Source organism: Parasteatoda tepidariorum, chromosome 11, assembly GCF_982258835.1.
Source record: "Parasteatoda tepidariorum strain Cologne lab strain chromosome 11, Ptep-v5.0, whole genome shotgun sequence".
In the NCBI taxonomy this organism is placed as follows: Eukaryota; Metazoa; Arthropoda; class Arachnida; order Araneae; family Theridiidae; genus Parasteatoda; species Parasteatoda tepidariorum.
In genome coordinates this window covers 78,141,802-78,165,973 of record NC_141765.1, presented here as the reverse complement: position 1 = coordinate 78,165,973, position 24,172 = coordinate 78,141,802, and the positions used below count along the sequence as shown (strand labels likewise).

The window sequence follows — 24,172 nt, the reverse complement described above, 5'->3', positions numbered from 1 at the left end:
GATCTGAGAGAGCTAATTTTGACATTTGTCCACTCTCTCAATAGAAAAGGTTTTGTTCTATGACTTCCGGAGCTGGTACCGCCTGAAGACGTTGGCTTTGGTGGCCATATTTTTATTTTACTTCCATTATTTTTTTCTTTATGGCTTCAATTACATATTTCAAATGTGATTGCCAGTGATTTCTGCCTTGCAATTGAAAAAACAATGTAAATGCTTTACGATAGATTCCGAGAAAAGTGGCTTGACATATTTTTTTCTTTGTATTGCTAATACCTATGAACGATAGAATAGAATTTCAGAAAACTGATAAAACAAAATTTATTTTTGAAAAAACAATTTTTGCGCAGCATGTAGTTTATCGTTCAGAGATGCCTAATACATAAAAATCTCAACTTTGAATTTTTTGTCTGTTACATTGATTTTTCTATAGCACGGTAGATTTATGAATGATACAACGGTTTGCCCAGTTCTCCATTATGTTCATAAAAAATAAATATAATTATAAAAAATCATATTATGCATAAATTAAATTACTATAATATAAGCTATAATTATAAGCTATTATATTTAAATTCGTTTTATTCAAATCGTTGAGTTCAGATTGACAAAAATCTGAAAAGAAAAAAAGAAAGAAAGAGAAACAGAAAAAAAAAACAGTCATTGGTTTTTATGATACTAATTACGAAAAAGTGATAAGTATAAAATTATTTTACAAAAATAACCTATATATAAATTAGCTAAAATTAACTCCACACTTTTTTTTTTTTTTTTTTTTTTTTTTTTTTTTAAGTTTTAGAAAAAGAAACAAATGATTGAAAAAGAAATTTGAAGTTTCAGAAAATTATTTGGAGATATGTGTCCCCCTGTGCCAACCGCTGACACTACGCCTGTGAATTATTTCATACGAATTTTTAAATTGCAAAATTTTCATACCATAGAAAAAAGAAAAAAAAACATTAAAGCATCGCCAAAAATAAATGAAATATTTTTTTTCGTTTAAAGCGGGGAAAAATCGAAAATTCCTCGTAGAAAAATAAGTTTTCCTCTTTTGATTTCAATGTTTTTAAAATGACAACTCTTCCAATAATTCATTTATTTAGACGAGAAATTTCCGGGAGAAAAGTTAAATGTTCAGCCATAGGATGGCGCTGTCATCCATTCCTTCCATTGGATAATGTGTGAAAAGGCGTCCTTCATTGTAACCCCGCCTACCACACATCAATCAAAGAAATCGGTGGAATACAGTCTTACTCACGGGATAGTATGAGATAGATAAATATGAATCATTTAGGAACTATGTATGCAACAAAAAGAAGGAGACGGAACAGTAAAAGGTAAGAGACTTTTATTGTACACTTTTAATGTGAATATGAATTATCATTTTTATGTATGAAAGTCACAAAAGAGATATATTTGGAATTAAAATGCTTCTTCAAAAATTCGAAGCCGCAACAAGATATTTTTGGTTCTGAAAAAGGAACCCTCCTTATATCAAAATAAAATTTTATGCAATAAGTATTTAAATTTGTATTTAACTAAAATATCAAAAGGGCGCAGAGACAAATTTGTTTCTGTACCATACTTATGGTACAGAATGGCTTACTTATGGCTTCTAAAACAGGCAGATATTCCACCTTTTAAATTCGTCTTTTTAAAAAAGAAAAAGAAAATGACAACAGTATTTCTTGTCGATATGATAAGTTAAAAAGTATATGATTATAGTTTTTATTTAAAAAATGGAAAATAAAATGAGTCATTTCGCTGGAGTAAATATTGTAAGTGCATCCAAAACTAGCAGAAATTTCTAAATTCATTTTTTTTTTTTTTTTAATAAAAGACGAAAATGAAAAAAGATAAACATCTTTAACATTCTAAAAATGACGAAAATTTAAAAAAATAAACTTTTAAAAAATTCGTTATAGGGGAACAATCACTTCGCTGTACAGAGAATAATCTGTACGTTATTTAATGTTCTAAAATAAAATTTCGTTATAGGCAAAAAAATTCGCTTTAAGGAAAGTTTGTTGTTTAGGGTATCTGCTTGCTTATATATCTATCTATATATATGCATAATTAAAAAATAATTAATGAAATATATCTATATTTTTCTATAATTATTTATTAATTATAATACCATATTACATATATTACAGTTATAAATAGCTATAAATATACTTCAGTTATAGTATTAATTATGTACTATTACAATTATCATTTCCAACAATTATTATTGCATTATTTCCTATAGCGATATGATAAAAAAAATATTTTTTCAAAGATTTCTGATACGGTAAAAAAATTGTTTATATTGGATTAAGTTTGTGTTAAATACTGTGTGTGTCCACTGACAATTCACTATAGCGTGGTTTGACTGTATTAAGTGTCACTAAATTAATTTTATATTTTATCGCAAGTGTCACTCATCACTTAAAATAAGATTAATAATTTGTCATTTCTTAATATATATATATATATATATATATATATATATATATATATATATATATATATATATATATATATATATATATATATATATATATATATATATATATATATATATATATATATATATATATATATATATATATATATATATATATATATATATATATATATATATATATATAACCAAACGAACCAATTTGAACAGCTAGACCATGAATAAATTCATTGAATCAGTCCCATTTAGAAGTGGTTTTAAATTATGTTCTAACTAAATTGATACCAACTGTCTTCAATACCTTAGTTGCCAAGAATGGGCCTAACCATAAAAATTGGATCGAGTATAATATTTTGCTTCATTTTTTACAATTAAATGACATTCTGTCTAATTTCTAAAAAATAAATCATCTCTGGGGCAATTAAATCTAAATTAAGATATATTTATAATTTATATCTTCTAAATGGGCGTCACAGAATGTTTTAAGTTTTTGTTTACGTATCCATAAACTTACTTGATAATACATTTACAAATCATGCTCATAAGCAGATTACTTGTTTTATTACATTGACTTGCATCGAGGCGATATTATATATTTAAAAGAAAAAAACCCTTACTAACGCAGTCATAGACACATTCTGGCTTACAGAATGGTTTATTCATTCTATTATTTCAATATTTATTTAACAACTCTAAGGAAGGAAAAGGAGGAAAGGTCTGAATAGTAAAAAAAGCTAAAATTACTTTAATATGAACTGAAATGAATTTTCCTTAATTAATAGGAGCTCAAATTGTGGTCAGTCAAGGCATAAAAAAGGGGGAAATCGATAAATCACTTTTATTATTATTGTTGGAACAATTTAAGTAAGGAATAAAATGGAATGAAAATTAAAAATTAGTTATATTTAATGCAGTTTTATTTTATTAATTTAATTCAGAAAAAATATATTTATAAATTAGTTTGTATAAGAGTAAAATAAGTGAAGTCTCTTAACGACTTTTAACACAACATTGACTTTCAATGAATCTATATTTGGAGTTCCTTTTTTTACCCTTTGTGACCAATGATCAAAAGTATATAACGTTTTCATTGCTTTATTATACTCAATTTCATATTTTTTTTCTTCAGAAATGAACGAATTTCTTTTCTGTCATTTAGGATAGAAGCAACAGTATGGAGAGGAAAATCACGAAAACTTCCCATAGTATTTAACGTACGAGTTGGAAGCAGGGATCGGCTTTATTTTATGACAATCTTTCAAAATTTATGTCTAAACTTTCTTAAAATGCAATTTTAACTGTTCGGTAGTATGTCAAGAATTACAAATTTCTTGTTTAAAATTTCACTTGATTATGAGTAAGTTTCGATAATATTTAAAAATAATAAATTTACTTTTCAAAAAAAAAATTTTTTTTTAATTATAAATAGTATACATACATATTAAAATAAAAACTTTTTGCACTTCAAATTTGGAAATTATTTAATTTATATAAAATTAAATCATTATGATCAATTATAGTTGCTTGTAGCAATATTTTTTTTTTATTTATCAGCAAATTTCATTCTAAATTTAAAGTATTAAATTAAAGAAAATACTTAACAATCTCTAAAGGAAATTATTTGAAAAAAATTATTAGCAAATATTAAGAAAAAATATTAAGACAAATATTAAGAATTTCCCCTAAATCAAAGTAATAAATCTTTAATTGAACTATTCATCAGTAAATTTAGTATGAAATTTGATGATAAATAGAAAAATTATTGCTACTAGCTATTATAATTGATAATAATGATTTGTTTTTACAAAAATTAAATTGCTTCAAAATTTAAAAAAGAAAAATGCTTCTATTTTAATATGTATGAATGCGACTTATAAATAATCTTTTTTTTATTAAAAAAAATTAATGGCAATTTATTATTTTTAAACATTAGTGAAACTTACTCATAATCAAGTTAAATTTTAAACAAGAAATTTGTAATTCGTGAAATACTATCGAACAGTTAAAGTTGCATTTTAAGAAAGAACTGTTTATAATTTCAGTTTAAGGATTCCGAGAAAATCTACCTTTATTGCGATCTAAAGAAATAATACTCTACTGAAGAATTAAAATAGAATTTCTAGAAAGAAATGTTTATAGTTAAAAGGATTTTAATGATTCTCAGAGAGCTGCGAGGGCTCAGGAGATAGGTGATAAATAGAGCCCGGATTTTGTTGACCTAAAAAGTCTCAACTAATGCCCTTAAAAAGTGCAAAAAATGCCCTTAAAAAGGGCCAAAAATGCCCTTAAAAATGCAAAAATTGCGCAAAAAATGCCTTAAATAAAGCAAAAATATTGAATTATAAAAATATTTTGGTCTTTAAAATTATTATGAGTCATTTAAAAAATTTAAAGCAATGCAATACTTGTTCTACGTTCATTAAAGTTTGAAGAATATGTTTTGTATCCTAAAATAACAAAAAAAGGAAAATATATTGACACCAAAATATTTTTATTTTGTATAGAAACTTTAATGGATATAACAACCTCCATCTCATAATAATACTAAATATCAGAATTACATTGGATTATTAAATGTTTTTTGATAATTTGAAATGTAAACGAGCGTCTCTTGTCTGAAAGTAAATTTTCATTCCTGCAGAAGCTTCTTTCAACGTCTACTGATGTTATAGGTGCGTACTTGAAAAAGACGGTCTCACTTACTTACAATTCTTCTTCAATTTGAAAAGATTTTGCTTCACCTGTTAATATTCCATAGACTTTCTTCATTGTTTGGAAGCCAGTGTAATAATGAAAATTGATAAAAAATAGTAAAAATTGGAAAAAATTAACAAAAAACTTTAAAAAATGCATTAAAATGCAAAATACGCCCCAAAATTTAAAGAAAAATGCCCTATAAATCTAAAAAAATGCTCTAAAAGACAAAAAATGTTCAAAAATGCAAAAAATGCAAATGTCATCAAAATCCGGGCCTTAGTGATAAAGCTTGGAATTCAGATTCTGTTTTCAACCCAGTGCTGACGTAAAATATATTCAGTGGTACACAGATCATGGATTCAAATCCCTCGTCGTAGGGATGGGAGGGCTTCGTGGTTTTCCTCTCCATGCAACGCGAATGCTGGTTAGCTCCATCAAAAAAGTAGTTTCTCCCAATGCTTGATCCAGAAGATTTCTTGGTTCAAAATTACAAGGTTAAGCATTGAAAACTCAGAACTGTTCAATGCCGGTCATCTAATAAAATAAAAGCAATGATAAACTACTGAACAATTTTAAGAATCCACGCGTAATACAATTGAAAGAAATAATACATCTCTGAAATTTTCAAATTAAATTCGTGTAATTTGGAAAGTTTTATTAGAGAGTCTCAAAAACTCTCTACTGAACAGTTAAAATTGAAGAAGGACCCTTTCAAAAGTTTGAATGATTCTCAGAAAATCCAAAGAATAATACTTCATAAAAAATAAGTTTTCTGTTAAAAATCATTTTCTAATATATTATTCGTATCTTTAAAAGTGGCTAAAATGACCAGAACCAGAAATGAAAGGAAAGTCGCTTTATTTACACTGTTTCCACATACAACTCGCATATAAATTATTTGCCGTTGCACAAAAGTTTTCTATACAACTGTTTGTTATTGCAATCCACCCATTTTCATCTTCCTCGAATAACCCTCAATATATATAAGATGCAGTCTCCATAGTTTGCTCCCTTTTATGTTAACTTTTGCGTATTTCAAAGAAGAAAGTAAAAGAAACGAGTTTCAAATATTTAAATTTCGATTTCATTGATTTCGCTCAAATATCGCATTTTGCCATTTAATATTGCGTATTTTAAAATGAAGTAAAAAATTGCATACAATTCAAAATTTTTTTGACTGTTATTAAATAAAATAATAAAAAATAACGAACGTTTACTAAAATTTATTTTTTACATGGAATTTTCTTTGAATTACAAATTTAATAATTGTGTGCAAAAACGCTTTAATTCGATTAAAAAGTTCTCCAGATATGGCGAAATACGCAAAAAGTAAAATGAACACTAAGCGGTCCAAATTTTGGATCACTCTCCTGGCCAAACAATGGGGACCCTATTTCCCAGATTGCGGCTACTTTGGAGTCATAAATTCAAATCCGTCAACAACAAAAAAAGAAGAAAAAAGTGAAAAATTTAAGATTTTCTTGCAACATTTTAAAGAATATAATTTCAAATGGCAAAATACAAAATTGCAAGGAAATCGGTCGAATAGTTCGTGAGAAATCGAATTTTAAAACTAAGACATCTTTAAAATCCGATTTCTCAGGAACTATTCGACTGATTTCACTTAAATTTTGTATTTTGACATGTAAAATTATATTCTTTAAGACAATGTAAGAAATTTAAAAATTTTTTCGACTAATCTTAAGCAAAATAATAAGAAATGACACAAATTAAAAAAGATTTTTTTTTTTTTGCGTGGAATTATTTTTAAATAAATGAAATTTATAATTCCGCGCAAAAATTTTCCAATCTGCTTAAAAATTTCCCAAGATGCGAGGAAATACGCAAAAAGTAAAATTAACATTGAGGGATCCAAACAATTAGGGACCCTATTATCCAAATTGCCCCCATTATTTTAGAGAATCCGTCTAAAAATAGATTTATTTATTGAGAGAAAGTGTGCAACTTCAAATATTTAGCATATTTGAGGCATCAAAGCATCTAAAACTATCCATCAAAAGTTATGTTTTTTTGACCACTCTACTCTTAGTTGGACAAAATAAAGGTATCTCTTTCGAAAAAATGACATTTTTACCTACAGCCAAATGATTTTCTAATGACAGTAAAATAACTAAGTTAAGGTTTTTCTTTAAATAATGTTTATCATAAAGGGAAACAAGCAAATATTCTCGATTATGATGAAAATGTGAAATAATATTGTTCCGAGAAAACACTCAATTATTTATGGGTGCAACCTAATATTTTTCAGGTCATTCTTTAACTGGAATTCAAAATAGAACATTTCACTGAAGTGATAGTTCGTTTTTTATTGAATGGTACTCTAAAAACACTATTTTAATTTGACTGTAGTTGGAAGCGTTCCTCGAAATACTTGGTTTGCGGCAGTTAAATACAGTCGGACTTCTATTTACGAACTTCCATTTTGAGATTTTTTTGAGGAATCAAGAACATTTCGGAAATTTCTTCGTAAAATAACTTCCAAATAGCGAAGTGAATTTTCTATTTAACGAATTTTGAGATCCACTTTCCGTATTTCCCAAATAGTTTCAGAATATTTCATACTTGTTAACGCATTTTATGGGAGGGAGGGGCATGACCTTGAATTGATTTTCGCAGTCCTTTAACTTTTTGAGAAAGCAGTAAAATCCCTTTCCCTTTTTGTTTGCATTTCATACAGGAATACATTACAAAAATTAATTTACGAGAAAGCGTAACAGAAATTTCAAAAGCAGGGAACTATGATGTTACAGAAGGTACTATTCGTAATAATTTTACTAAAGCTGGATTCTTAGTCAGCGCGGAGAATTTGGAAAGTGCGAAGGATGTTATTCCTTTAGAACTTAAAAAAAAAATACAGCTAAGAGAGAACCACGAAATTAACGATGATGTACTGATTAATGATTTTCTTTTCATTGATTCTGAAGCCGCAACCATAGAAACATTAACTGAGTCGGATATTTTTGGAAAGTGTGAAAAATAAAAACAACGCAGCTATAAATTGTGAGGAAGACAGCAAAGATGAAAAAATCACCAAACCTTCATATGATAAAATGTTAAAATCATTTGAAACAATTCGATAGTAGAACAAGACAAAGGTGCATAGATTTCAATTTTAATTATGTCTAGCGTTTATTAATTTAAAACCTGTTTTGTATTGTTAAAGTATTTCCAAAGGTGATTTTCTATTCCATATGAGAAATTACTATCTGGATTCGTTAAACAAGGGTCTGACTGTATTTGAAATAGATTTCAAACCAGGTGTTTTCTTTTACATTCTCTCTTTATTTATTTTCACGAAGTTAAATATTTTTTGATCGTTTCTGTAGAAAACATTGATCAAAGTGCAAATTGTGCAAATCAGTCTTTCAAATCAATTTTCAGACACCCGCAATAAGAATAGTCCCGTAAAAGAATGTCATTTTGGAAATGTGCATAGTGCTTAAAATTTTTGATGAAGCTGAAAAACTTAAGAATTAAATAATTGTTTAAATTGGATTTACCAGTATTTAATGAGAACAAAATCCTTATAGAAAGTTACTTTTAATTAATATCCCGTAGTTTGTAAATTTGTGAATATTAAATGAGATTATACAATGGTGTAAGAAATTAGGAGAATTTGCAGACTTGGTCGATTATCTCTAGAACTACTTGATAGATTTTAATGAAATTTAACATGTACATACATTGTTACAATAAAAAACAAATAACTATTCAATAATTGTAATACACACACATGATCAGTCGGAAGGTATTAAACAGCATTTGCAGAATAAACAAGACAATGGGTTAATAGGGGTCCACTCTTACAGGCTTTGCAGCGTGTCCCTATGGCAATTGGCCTGAATTGTTCTGAGGCAATTTCCGACTCCAACGAGTGTTACAGAAGATCATGCTTGTGTATAGTTATTTGTTTTGTATTGTATCAATGTATGTACATATCGCTAAAATCGGTCTAATTCTGGAGACCAAGTCTGCAAATTCTTCTAATTTCTTACACTAGTGTATAAGTCTATGTATCATATTTTATAATCTGGTTAGTGAAGAAGTTTAAGAGCAAATAATTATATTCAGGCAATAAAAAAAGAGGAACTCATAGAGTTAACTCACTTTATATTTGAATAAAAACATTTTAAAATGAGTAACATAAGCTATAACAAGTGTGAACTTCTCTTATTGTTATAACACAAATCTGTGTGCCTTTTTGCCCACATTAATCTATACATTTTTTAGCTTCGTGCAGCCAACGCAGTGTGCTTAATAAATAAATAGCCATAGTACTTTTCAAGTGCAAATGAAGAATTGTGTACTAATTCATTTAAAAGAATTATTTTACCGACAGCTTTTTTGATGAATGCAGCAAAGATAAAAATAATGATAATTACCAGCAAAACTCCTTTTTTAAAAAAAACAATAAATGTCTTTTTAGAATTAAGGCTGGTTAAGTAATTTAAACAGGTCGTGTTTTTTTTTTGGTTGTTTTTTTTTTTACTAATAGGCATGACAACACTATGACATGTACCATGTAAAAAGTTAAGTTCCCCAAATTTTTTTTCAACTACAGCACAGTTTGCATCAGTCCAAAACAATGCACAAAGTAATCCGTGAGTCATACAAAAAAGGTTGCTTATTTCCAAAACAGTTTAATTTTTCGCTCGAAAAAATTGTTTAAGAGCAAAAGCATTTCAAAACGAAATTTGCAATATTCGTAATTAGCTTTTCTTTTTGTCTTTATAGCTATACTAAGGACTTCTTTAAATTAATACCAAAAGTTTTTTATGTGTATGCGTATTATAATAATAAGAAGAATAAAAATCTCTCTTTTCTATTTCTCATTTATTCAAAAAATTTAATAAATAAGAGTTTGCGAATACTTTGAACACATCTGTATTTCAGCCCCAATTTGAAATAAAAAAATAAATTTTTTTATGGTTTGATTGATTACACTGTAAAAAACACTTTTTAAATCTTTAACCAGTATTTGGTGCAAAGTTTCTTATCATCCTAAAGTTTTGTTAAATGAAAGATAATTTTATTTCAGTTACACCATAAATTGTGAAGTATAATTATGTTTGTGTCGGTTAATGAAATCAAAACCTTATGCGGCAATGTTTATTTAGTTGAATAATGAAAAGTTCCTAAATGTTAGACTTTTTCTTTTAGAGTTGCAATAACGTTGACAAATGATTTGGCTACATTACATTCAAAGAAACATTCTAAAAATTCTTGACAGTTATTAAGTATAACGACGCTCGCATATGTATTTATTAATGATTTGATTGAAAGAATTAAATTTAGAATAATTCTAATCACTCGATCTATATATATATATGCATTTTTTTTTTAGAAAATACAAGAATCAGTCTGAAAATAACAGATTTTCTTTCATATAATTTGTATCTGCATGAAGGTTCTTAATATAAAATATTATATTTTATTATATCTAATCTTAATTTTTAAAAATCTTCGATTTCTGAGATTTTTATTCAATATTTAAGTCTAAAAATTATATAACTTTAGAAAAGCAATCATTTTTAACTCATATAAATAAATTTTTTTGAAACTCTGTTCTCACTTATTATTTTACTGTAAAAATAAGCATCGTTTTAATTATATTCAATTCTTGTGTATTCATATAAGTTGATATTAGTTCATTTGATTGCGTTATTTACATTGCATTTTCATTGCATAGCATTGTATAGGAGGCAAAATAAAGAAAAATCAAATACATTGACTTATTAGGACTTGTATGTTCTAGGACTCAATATTGATGGCATAAAGGTCCTATCTTAAACATGATAACTAATTAGGACAAACGACATTTTAAGTTACAAAATCCGACATGCATTTTCTACGACGAATTCAAATTCTTGGCCCTCAAAATATGGGGAATCTAAATAATATGGTTCCAGTAGTTTAGGCAGGAGAGCGGGCAACGTTCCTTTAATGTTAATTTTATTTTTTGTGTATTTCAACATCCCAATGAAGTCGTGTTTATCATTGAATTTACCTTTTAAAAGAGAATGATCTCGTTTATGCCCCCTAACAATAAATGATGTTTAATTGGGATAATATGAGACTTTTAATATTTATCCATAAAAAAAACACACACTCGTAGTCTAAACAAAAATCCTTAAGAACCTGAATATTGATCATGAAATTAGTTATAAGAACTAGAATCGCCATCACTGTTTTAGTCGTTTCCTTAGCGTTTCGGCATATCTTTTTTCACATATTAAAACTGAAAATTTTCTTCTACAAAGCATGCAAAACATCCCAATATAATTGAGAGTTTTTTATTAATTTTTTGCCGCTGCCTCTTTTTCAACATCTGTATACACTGTTAAAAATTTCGCTCCATATTGCACCAAAAATCATTATTCATTTGCTGGCTACATAAAATGGAGCTCAATTTGACCATATTTCGGTATTTTCACTAGCTCCAATTATCAGTTGAAGATTGCACCAAAATTAGGTGTTTTGAAGAAACGAAGCACCGATTTTTATTCTTCCTTTCTTTTTTCTTTTATAAAAGCAGAGGAAAGTTTCTCCGTAATAAGGTACTTTTAAAGCGCTCAAATGCAGGCCAAGGTATAGCTATTGACCGTAAGAAGCTATTTTATGACATATCTCTAACCATTTTATACCGCCAACCAAATTTAAAAAGGCAACAGCAAAGAAATGAACTCTAATTCCTGCAAATAAGCCATTTACCTATCTAAATAAATAGTAACTTGAAACAACATGCATTAGTCATCCCGATACACCGAGACCGAGTTGTAAAGAAAACATGGCGTCGTAAACAAATGTCGTTCAGTTTACAATCACAGTCAAAGTTTTATGTCTTTTACCAAATTTTGGTGCAGTCAGTTGCACCATGGAAGTGTTTCTCGATCATACTTCACAATTTATGGAGTAACTAAAATAAAATGATCTTCTATTTAACTAAACTTTGGGATAATGAGAAACTTTGCATCAAATACTGGTTAAATATTTACTTTGTTTTTTTTACTGTGAAGAACACCTGATAAGTGAAATTGCTAGTAACAATAATAAGCATTTTTTTAATTTAATGACTAAGGATATCCTATTTATTTTATTGCTGTAAGTTAAATCATGATTTTCTATCGCTGAAAAACGTTCACAGTATTAAATAAACTTAAAAAATACTTATTATGATATAGTTAACAAAATTATAACAACCACTGTAATTTTAAAATAGGGAACTTAGAGTACGAAATGCTACGAAGACCTGATTATCTGAAAATATTTATTTATTAGGAATAAAAAGTAATTCTAGTAAAATTAAATGTTAAAAAATGTTACTTACAGCGTGTTATAAAATTATGTCAAATTGTTTTCGATTGTCATTTTTTTTAAAACACGAAAATCAATTTTATTCAAACTATCAAATTATGAATCATTTTTTCAGAAGAGAAATTTTTGCAACTTTTTTCATTTTCTTCCTCTCTCGCCTTCGTATAATATATATAAGGCTTTACATATACGTGATTACGCGTTTCACGGCATTATATATGAAACGAGCGATTCTGACTGCTCTAGATGACGTGATATTAATTCTTTATTAATGCGTATACATACTTTATATTCTCAAAGCGAACGGGGAGTTATTTCTTATTTTTACTTTCAACCATTTACAGTCGGACCTCTATTTAACGATCCCGATCATAAGTTCGCTATAAGGGCAAGTCATTAAATAGAAAATCACCTTTTGAAATGCTTAAACAACACAAAATAGGTTTTTAATTCATAAAAACTAGACATAATTAAAATAGCAATTAATACATCTTTTCATGTAAAATAGTATCTAATATTTATTTTATAAATCTTAACCGTAAAAGAAATCTACATGAAAAGCAAGAGTAGAGTAAAACATACAGTGTTACACTGACATGCTACAAACATTTTCAACTATAAAAAGCTAAATTTATGTGTGAAACTATAGCCGCACTTATTATAAAAGTTATTTTAAACACACATTACCACATGCGTTCATAAGTTTAACTGCTACTGATAAAATCCGTTAATTTATTCCGATAGTTTTTCGTTTGAAATGCAACAAAACGGGAAAGGGGTTTCGCAGCCTTCTCTAAATGTTAAGTGGGCTTCGAAAATCAGTTAGAGGTCATTTCCCCCTTAAAATCCATTAACAAGTTTGAAATGTTCTAAAATATTTTGAGAAATGGGGAAAGAGGATCTCAAAGAAAAGTTCCGTAAATAGAAGCCTGACTGTGCCCATGTATATATATATATATATATATATATATATATATATATATATATATATATATATATATATATATATATATATATATATATATATATATATATATATATATATATATATATATATATATATATATATATATATATATATATATATATATATATATATATATATATATATATATATATATATATATATATATATATATATATATATATATATATATATATATATATATATATATATATATATATATATACATTAATTAGTATGATTACGATTTTATGATTAATAAATATTAACTTAAGGTCTTTGTGCAACAAGTAGACTCATATTTTATTTTGTTTTCTTTAATAAAGCATACATTTTTAATGATGGGGAGAAGAACAAGCGTTGAGTATTCTCTTACATCAACGAAAAGGTCACCCTGGTTTTCCCTGCAACATTGAATTTTTTCAAAATCGGACTTTATTAATACCTGTTAACCAAATAAACTGTTGAAAATAAACAGTTCTATTTTACAAAAAAAAAATGATTTATTGAAAAAAGTTAAAGGGAAATGTTATTTTTCTTTGGTTGCCAATTTAGTATTATAAAGAAAAAAAGAAGCGAAAAAAATAATGCGTTTGATTCACTGTTGCCAAACTTGACATAATGCTCTGCCTAAAAAGCATTTGTCAATATCTAGGTAAAGCCGTGATGGATCAGGGAATAGAGCGTTCTCCTTCCATTGAGGTGAACCGGGCTGGGATCCATGAGATGGCTGATCAATACGAATTCTGCATCCGGCTTGCACCGACTTCAGTGCTGAAGTAAAAGATTCTCTGTGGTAGACGGATCATTGGTTAGAGTACCTTTGCTGTCAGGCTAACTCTTCTCGAGATCTTCCTCTCCATGAAGTGCAAATGCGGGTTAGTTCCATCAAAAAAGTCATTTCTCCCAATACTTGATAAAGGAGCTCCCTTGTCTTCTGGATTGGGTTCAAAATTACAAGAGTACGGAGTTGAACATCAGTTGTCGTAAAACCAAATTTGTCAACGACGGTTGTGTAATAAAATCAAAACATATGTTTTTATGAAAATTACACATGTTTTTGAAAAGTCTGAATCAAATGAAAATGCTGTTCAAAATAATATATTTTCAAACAGACACAATTAATATTTACGCGATTAATTTTTCCTATCAGAGAATATATACATGTCACGCGAATTAACATGCATATATATAATTTTCATTGTTATTAATAAAATTATTAAGCAGTTTAAAAGAAATATATACACTACCCTACGTTAAAAATTCTCGGTTTCTTGACAATTTTTCAAATTTCTTTAAAAAAAAAATGAATGATACGCATTTAGTTCTTGTGGTTTCTTACGCTTATCAATAAAATTGAGAACTTCCAGAAGTTTGAGTCCCTTTGTGGTCAGGCTAACCGTGGGAGGTTTTCGTGGTTTTCCTCTCCATGTAACGCAAATGCGGGTTAGTTCCATCAAAAAGTCCTCCACGATTTCAGATTTCTCCCAATACTTGATACCAAGAGTTCCCTTGTCTTCTGAATTGGATTTAAAATTGCAAGGCTATGGAGTTGAAGATTAGTAGTCTTAAACCAAAACATTGACTCGGCTGTTTAACGACGGTTATAAGATAAAAATAAAATACCTAGATGAACTATATAACATTTCTTGTAACTAGCCAGGAATTTTCTACTTTGCCAGTACCTACATAATTGTTGGAGGAGCTCTTAATTATTTATTTTAATAACAAATAGAAAGAATAATGAGAATAATTTTTATCGGAATGTAAAACTGTTTTTCGAAAACTGTATTAGATTATATTTGGTCTTCATCAAAAATTTACAATAAAACTTGTTTTGAAAATACCTGTGCTTAAACATATAAAACTATCCTTGTTTGAAAGTTGGATCTACTCTAAAGAGAAAGTAATTTGTTTGAAAAAATCTCACTTTTACTTACTTAAAAACATAAAAATATTTTTATTAGAAATCTTACTTTTAAGAAAAATAATTTGTTTATAACAAATCTAAGTTCTATTTAATTAAATATATAAAAAGATTTTCTGAAAAAATTTGGATCCGCTTTAAAGAGCAAATCATTTTATTTTCAAATAAATATGTCTTTATTAAACATTTGTAAATATTTTTGTTTGAAATTAATTTACTTTAAATTTATTAAATCTAACTTAATTTGCTTCAAATAAATCTGAATTAATTATTTAAAACTGATAAAACTTGTCCATAAAGAGAAAAACACATGCCGGACTTGCTATCGGAAGTATATACCCCGTGGACAAAGGTCGTAAATAATATAAAAATGAACAAACATGCTATTTATTTTAAGACAATTTGAATCATTCATTCCCCGCTGCAGACATCAGAAAGAGCCGGAAAAGTGCCCGAATCTTTCGCTCAAAAGGATTCTAAACCAGCGGTCGTATGCTGCAACACTGTTTTGCTTATAATTTTCAAATTATGCTTACAAATTTTCTGTACTTTTTCCTTAAAGTTTTCAGATTACTCTTACTACATGTTTTTCATTGTATCAGTCGGACCTCTACTTAACGAAGTTGTTAAATCCTGATAAAATGTTCGTTGCATGGAACATTCGTTAAATAGAAAACCACCATTTGAAATACTTGAACAATACAAATCATGTTTTAAATTCATAAGCACTAGACATAATTAAATTAGCAATTGATACACCTTTATCTTGTAAATTATTATATGCTATCGAATTATTTTGAATGATTTTGATATATGATTTAATCATATGAAGATTTGGTGATTTCTTCATCATTTCCTCACAATTTATTGTTTTTATTTTTCACATTGACCAAAATATCCGATTCAGTTAATGTTTCTGTGGTTTCAGCTTCAGAACCAATAAAAAGATCATACATTTCGTGGTTTTCTCTTAGCTGTACCCATGAGTTCTTCTAAAGGAATGTCATCCTCGTCCTTCCCACTTTCCAAATTCTCCACGCTGATTAAGGATCCAGTTTTAGCAAAACTGTTAAGACTGGCTCTATCTGTAACATCATAGTTTATTGCTTTAGAAATTTCTGTTATGTTTTCTCGCAAATTGATTTTTGGCATGGTTTTCTGTATGAAGTGCAAACAAAAGAGAAGGAAGTTTTTGGGAAATAGGGAACATTTGCGAAACATTTTGGGAAATAGGGAAAGTGTATCTCAAAGAAAAGTTCGTTAAATAGAAAATTCCTTTCACTATTTGGAAGTTATTTTACGAAGAAATTTCTAAAATGTTCTTGGTTCTTCGAGAAAATCGTAAAATAGAGAAATTCGCAGAATGGAAGTTCGCTAAATAGAGGTCCGACTCTATTTATTTTTGGTACATTAAAAACTTAGAACTTTTTAAATTACAGATACGCTTGATAAAAAAAATCTGGGGATAAAGCGAATTTACCAAATTAACAACAAAACAGCATTACATTAAAAGAATATTTTTCTGCTAATTTTACTCTTAAGTCATCAACAAAGCGCAGTTATTAAAAATATTGTATACTGTTTTGCGATCCCTGAGAGCCAGATAAAACGGTTAATTTTATCATGCTCTGTTATTTTTAGTCATACTTTTTTCTCAATGAAGTTTTAGGAAAAGAATTTCAAACTAGAGAATACGAAGTTCATAATTTTATAAAACTTTGAGAAGTCTACTATTTTTAAAAATATTTCTAATTTCAGCATTCAATCTAAATATAGGGTAGTTTTCAAAACGTAACAGAGATCTAAGCATTAATCTCTTAAGCAAAATTTTAGCATAAATTTATACTTCTGTCTAGTGACAAGAATTAACATAACTTATTACAAAATTTTTCAGTAAATATATTGAAAAAATATTTCTTTTTCAATCGCGAATTTCGGGCATTGATGATATTATATTAGTCAATGTAACTCATTGTCAATGCAATTTTTTTGAAAAAAATAACTGTCTAAATTTCCACAAATAAAAGTAAGTTTAAACAACAAGTTTGCTGACATATGACAGCAATAGCTATATTACTGTGTGAAAGAATTTTAGAAACATCAATCCAGTGTCGACATCAATCAATGCCTGTCCAACAAGTAAAGTACGAAATCACGCTATCATTTAAAAAATATATATATAGATTAAAGTAATTTAAACTTATTTATAAATTTAAATATTTCAGTAACAAAATGCCGTTGTCCCTTTCGCAAAAAATAAAAGTGTTCAATAAAATGTGACATACAAAACACATTTACTAATTTTGTTCATTTTGATTTAGTTCACTTGCACCGCCAAAAAACTCGGCAAATCTTTAACCAGTATTTGGTGCAAAGTTTCTCATTTCCCCAAAGTTAAGCTAAGTAGAAGATAATTTTATTTTAGTTACACCATAAATTGTGAAGTATGATAGAGATGTACTATGGTGCAACTGACTGGATCAAAATTTGGTGAACGACATAATACTTTGACCGTGACTGTAAACTGAAAGATATTTGCTTACGACGCCATGTCTTCCTTACAACTCGGTCTCTGTGTTTTGTGAGGACTAATTCATATTGTTTCAAGTATTAACTCATTTAGGTATGTAAATAATTTATTCGCATTAATTAGAGTTCATTTTTCTATGCTGAGTTTTTGAATTTGATTGGCTGTATAAAATGGTTAGAAATATGTCATAAAAATAACCGGTAAATAGTTTTGCTGCGATAAATCTTGGTTAACAATCTTGCTTTGCATTTAAGCTCTGTAAAAAATATCTGATAATGGTGCAACCAACCTCTTCTTTTATAAAAGAAAGAGGGAATAAAAATCGGTGTTTTGTTTCCTCAAATCACCAACTTTTGGTGCAACCTTCAACTGATATTTGGATCTAGTGAAAATACTGAAACATAGTATCTCAATTTTATATAGCCTGCAAATGAATACCGATTTTTAGTGCCACGTGGCTCGGAATTTTTAACTGTGTATACCTAAATTGTTTCCCCTACTATAAGCCAGTGTTGTTTAGGGGATTATTTTCTCTCACTTTAAAAAAAGAAGTTTTATTTTTTTACATTTCAAACATTTCAATATCGCCCTTCATTTATTTACCAGCTCACCATAAGTCAAAAACCATACTACCCAACTTTTGTGACAAAACTGGTTAGTTAAATTAATTATAGTTAACTTAAACTTAAATTTTTAGAAAAAAGGTTGCATCATTCATTGCAAATAAAACATTTGATTTCATTTTCTTCATCCTTACATCACTTTGTGTGCAGATTTCTTTCGAATTATTTTTTGTATTCCCCATATAACTTTTTATTTGTAGATTTGTAAGAATTATTCAAGTTGTCAGTATTAAAATATTTAAAATAGACTATGACAGCATACCTTTCAAATCATGTCTTCTAATGAAATTCAGACGGGCTGTTGTTTTTCAAGCATTTCTCAAATGTATATGATCGACAATTTGTTCCCTAAGTAGACTGATCAAACGAAGAAAAAAAAGAACGTCCTGAATTCAAATTAATATTTCTTAGAAAAAGCTTAATGCTCTAATATATTGTTTTTTCTTTTTAAAGACAGTCACTGTAAAATAAGCTTTCCTAATATGCCATAAGATTTGGAATTAATTAACGCCATTTCTTACTAAACTTGTGTTTCTGTTAAAATTTTAAGAAAAGGATTTTGAGCCAACGTTTTCATTTATGAATAAAATTTAGGCTTATTAAACGTTGTAGGATATTTTTTATTTAAAAAATCTTTTTTAACGATAGTTATTTCAAGCGAGGTCTTTCGCTAATATCACCCTAAAAAGAATAAACACAAACTTGACTACAACGTACTTGTGGTTTCATGTAGAATAAGATTTTCTCAAAGCGAAGAAGTCGATCAATAATATTTCCCTTAGAAAGAGTAAGCACTAACTGGATTACAACATACTTGTAGTCTCATTTAGAAAACGATTCTCCAAGCGAAGATGTCGATCAATAATATCTCCCCTAAAAGAAAACTAAAACTAAATGGACTACAACACATTTGTACCCTCATGTAGAATAAGATTATCTCTAAATGAACTAAATCGATCAATAATATCTGGAATAAATACTAACTGAAATATAACACATTTGTGGCCTCATTTAGAAAACGATTCTCCAAGCGAAGATGTCGATCAATAATATCTCCCCTAAAAGAAAACTAAAACTAAATGGACTACAACACATTTGTACCCTCATGTAGAATAAGATTATCTCTAAATGAACTAAATCGATCAATAATATCTGGAATAAACACTAACTGAAATATAACACATTTGTGGCCTCATTTAGAAAACGATTCTCCAAGCGAAGATGTCGATCAATAATATCTCCCCTAAAAGAAAACTAAAACTAAATGGACTACAACACATTTGTACCCTCATGTAGAATAAGATTATCTCTAAATGAACTAAATCGATCAATAATATCTGGAATAAACACTAACTGAACTACAACACATTTGTAGCCTCATGTAGAATAAGATTATCTCTAAATGAACTAAATCGATCAATAATATCTGGAATAAACACTAACTGAACTACAACACATTTGTACCCTCATGTAGAATAAGATTATCTCTAAATGAACTAAATCGATCAATAATATCTGGAATAAACACTAACTGAACTACAACACATTTGTACCCTCATGTAGAATAAGATTATCTCTAAATGAACTAAATCGATCAATAATATCTGGAATAAACACTAACTGAACTACAACACATTTGTAGCCTCATGTAGAATAAGATAATCTCTAAATGAACTAAATCGATCAATAATATCTGGAATAAACACTAACTGAACTACAACACATTTGTACCCTCATGTAGAATAAGATTATCTCTAAATGAACTAAATCGATCAATAATATCTGGAATAAACACTAACTGAACTACAACACATTTGTACCCTCATGTAGAATAAGATTATCTCTAAATGAACTAAATCGATCAATAATATCTGGAATAAACACTAACTGAACTACAACACATTTGTACCCTCATGTAGAATAAGATTATCTCTAAATGAACTAAATCGATCAATAATATCTGGAATAAACACTAACTGAACTACAACACATTTGTAGCCTCATGTAGAATAAGATTATCTCTAAATGAACTAAATCGATCAATAATATCTGGAATAAACACTAACTGAACTACAACACATTTGTAGCCTCATGTAGAATAAGATTATCTCTAAATGAACTAAATCGATCAATAATATCTGGAATAAACACTAACTGAACTACAACACATTTGTACCCTCATGTAGAATAAGATTATCTCTAAATGAACTAAATCGATCAATAATATCTGGAATAAACACTAACTGAACTACAACACATTTGTACCCTCATGTAGAATAAGATTATCTCTAAATGAACTAAATCGATCAATAATATCTGGAATAAACACTAACTGAACTACAACACATTTGTACCCTCATGTAGAATAAGATTATCTCTAAATGAACTAAATCGATCAATAATATCTGGAATAAACACTAACTGAACTACAACACATTTGTAGCCTCATGTAGAATAAGATTATCTCTTAATGAACTAAATCGATCAATAATATCTGGAATAAACACTAACTGAACTACAACACATTTGTACCCTCATGTAGAATAAGATTATCTCTAAATGAACTAAATCGATCAATAATATCTGGAATAAACACTAACTGAACTACAACACATTTGTACCCTCATGTAGAATAAGATTATCTCTAAATGAACTAAATCGATCAATAATATCTGGAATAAACACTAACTGAACTACAACACATTTGTACCCTCATGTAGAATAAGATTATCTCTAAATGAACTAAATCGATCAATAATATCTGGAATAAACACTAACTGAACTACAACACATTTGTAGCCTCATGTAGAATAAGATTATCTCTAAATGAACTAAATCGATCAATAATATCTGGAATAAACACTAACTGAACTACAACACATTTGTACCCTCATGTAGAATAAGATTATCTCTAAATGAACTAAATCGATCAATAATATCTGGAATAAACACTAACTGAACTACAACACATTTGTACCCTCATGTAGAATAAGATTATCTCTAAATGAACTAAATCGATCAATAATATCTGGAATAAACACTAACTGAACTACAACACATTTGTAGCCTCATGTAGAATAAGATTATCTCTAATCGAACCAAATTGATGAATAATATTTTCCCTAAAAGGAATAAGCACTAACTGGACTATAACATATTTGTGGCCTCATGTAGAATAAGATTATCTCTAGGCGAACCAAATTGATGAATAATATTTCCCCCAAAAGGAATAAACACTAACTGGACTACGACATATTTGTGGCCTCATGAAGAAAAATATTCTCCAAGCGAAGAAGTCGATGAGCCATTTATTGTACATAAAAACTCCGTGACTGGCATTTTGAATTTGAGCATATGTGAAATGATGTAATTGCATTTTGTTTTTCGACAGTATATGTGCATGCGTGCGTGTTGCAAAGTTTTTTTTTTTATATCTCGAATTACTTTTATTATTATTTTTGCTTCAGAAAAAATCTTTCTCTTTGTCTCTTTCCTTTTCTTGACTACGATTCTTGTATTCTAACACTTTAAAAAAAATGTTTGAAATATTTGTATAGAAATAAAAACTGCAATTTATGCAGAAAAAAATAATACACTTATACACTAAAATCAATATGTAACTAATTAGACTCGATCGTGCCTGCAAGTCCATAGTGTTAAAAGTATGATCTCCTGAAATATAAGAATTATCAAAGGCTTTTTAAATACTTTTTGCTTATTTCGCCTTATATTTTACGCGAATTTAAGAAATAAAAGCTTTCTGCCACAAATATAAAACTCATTTATCCACCTATAATTAAAAGAATAAAACTATTTTCATCAAATAATTATTATTTAGATTACAGTATTATCTTTTATTATTTAATTTATTAATAGCCAGAAAATGTTTGAATTGTACAGTATCTAAATGTTTATATAATTTTAAACTATATAATTTTAAATAACAAAGTTAAAAGTTTGAATAAAATTGGTTTAATAGTCTCAGAGGTATCAAATTTTAAAAATTCGTACTCGTAAAATTTGATTTCTCGATAACTCTTCAACCGATTTCGTTCAAATTTTGTATTTTGTCAATTAAATATACATATTTTAAAATAAAAACAAAATTTGTATTTCAATTCAATAAAATTTTAAATTTCAATTTTGAGAATTTCCTTTCGTTAAAACATTTGATTTTCGCTTTTATACTGCATTTATTAAAAGTTTTATTTATTGCTATAGAACTCCGAAATTAATTGATCATTAATAAATTAAATTAATTAAGTAATTTCATGGAATTATTTTTGGGTTAACAAGTTTTGTAATTCTGTGCAAAAATTATTTTGACTTTGCGTAAATAATTGTAAATATATGATAAAATACATAAAAAGTAAAATTAAGATTAAGGGGCTCAAATTTTGGAACCCATTTCTGTTTAAACTATTCAATTTTTTTAAACTATTCTATTTAAACTATTACCATTATTTTAGATTAAGGCTATTCTTAAGATTTCAGAAGGAAAAGGTTTCAGTATCTGATTTTGCGACTGAATTCGCAGTTAGAACCAATTCATTATAACTCCCTGAACCATTAAGGCTGAGTTTTAGTGACTTAAAATCACACCATCTTAATCTTTTTTTTTTGGGGGGGGGGGGTGACTATAATACTACTTCAAAAATGACATACATTGATCTCCACAAATGTGAGACATTAAAATAAAAGCATTTCCGGCTGAATTTTGGGCCCATGTCCAAGAGGTCATGAGCTCGATCCCCGCCGGCTGCAGACTCCCCGTGTAGTAAATGGTGTCTGAGGCACGTTAAATCTGTTGAGTCACAAATTCCCGTAACAAATCGTACCTCTGGGGGTACTGATCCAGGAGTTTCCTTGTCTTCTGGATTGGTTCAAAATGACAAGGCTACTGTATAAGTAGTCGTAAATTCAAAAGGTGGTTATAAAATAAAATAAAGTGTTACTTTTTAAAATGCTTAATGATGCTTGATAAAAGCATAGCCTGAATGATATAGACCAACTCTAATGATGTTGAATGATTCGTTAAACACATTATTAAATGCTTTATTATCTCATTTATTGAAAAATCCTTTAAAGTATCGAAGAAATATATTGAATAGCTTCTGAGAAAAAACTTTATTTTAAAGCAGGGGTTTTTTTTAGGATTCATTCATTTACTTTATCATTATATTATGTAGTTTCTACTTTAAACTTTTGACTCATATACCTTTGACTATACTTTAAAGCAAATGAGAACTATCTGATATCATTTTTAAAAACTGCAACTCTGTAGTACATAATAATACATTGTTACAATCCAATTAATGTAACAACACATAATTACATTCACTGTAAAAACTGTGATGTAATACTTATCTAAATTTTGTGTTTAAAATTTCTAAACATTGTGTGAATGATTTCTTTATTTCAACTTAATTATAAATCGTACGTTCTCACACACTTCAAAGGGCATAATTAAATTTCAGCACCAATAATTGATAACCAATAATTGATTACACCAATATGCCGCTCGTTAAAGAAGAAAGTTGTCACATACTTCAAAGGGCGTAATTAAATCTTAACACCGATATACAACTCGTTGAAGAAGAAGGTTGTGTTTTTCGAAGATTCGTAAATTTGGCAAATAATTAGTGTACATTTA

At 28.0% G+C, this 24,172-nt stretch overlaps 1 protein-coding gene and 1 long non-coding RNA gene across 3 annotated transcripts in view; both read left to right on the top strand.

Annotated features, from left to right (window-relative positions):
- The window catches only part of LOC147801848 (uncharacterized), a 288,458-nt gene that overhangs the window by 95,479 nt on the left and 168,807 nt on the right, over positions 1-24,172 (top strand). The gene's annotated exons all lie outside the window — the stretch shown is intronic.
- LOC107454134 (aryl hydrocarbon receptor) overlaps positions 1,206-24,172 on the top strand; it is a 148,427-nt gene continuing 125,460 nt past the window's right edge. For both annotated transcript variants that reach the window (XM_016071206.4, XM_016071205.4), the window contains exon 1: positions 1,206-1,334. In XM_016071206.4, coding sequence (XP_015926692.1) covers positions 1,279-1,334 — 56 coding nt within the window. In that variant the 5' untranslated portion in view covers positions 1,206-1,278. The remainder of the gene's footprint in view (positions 1,335-24,172) is intronic.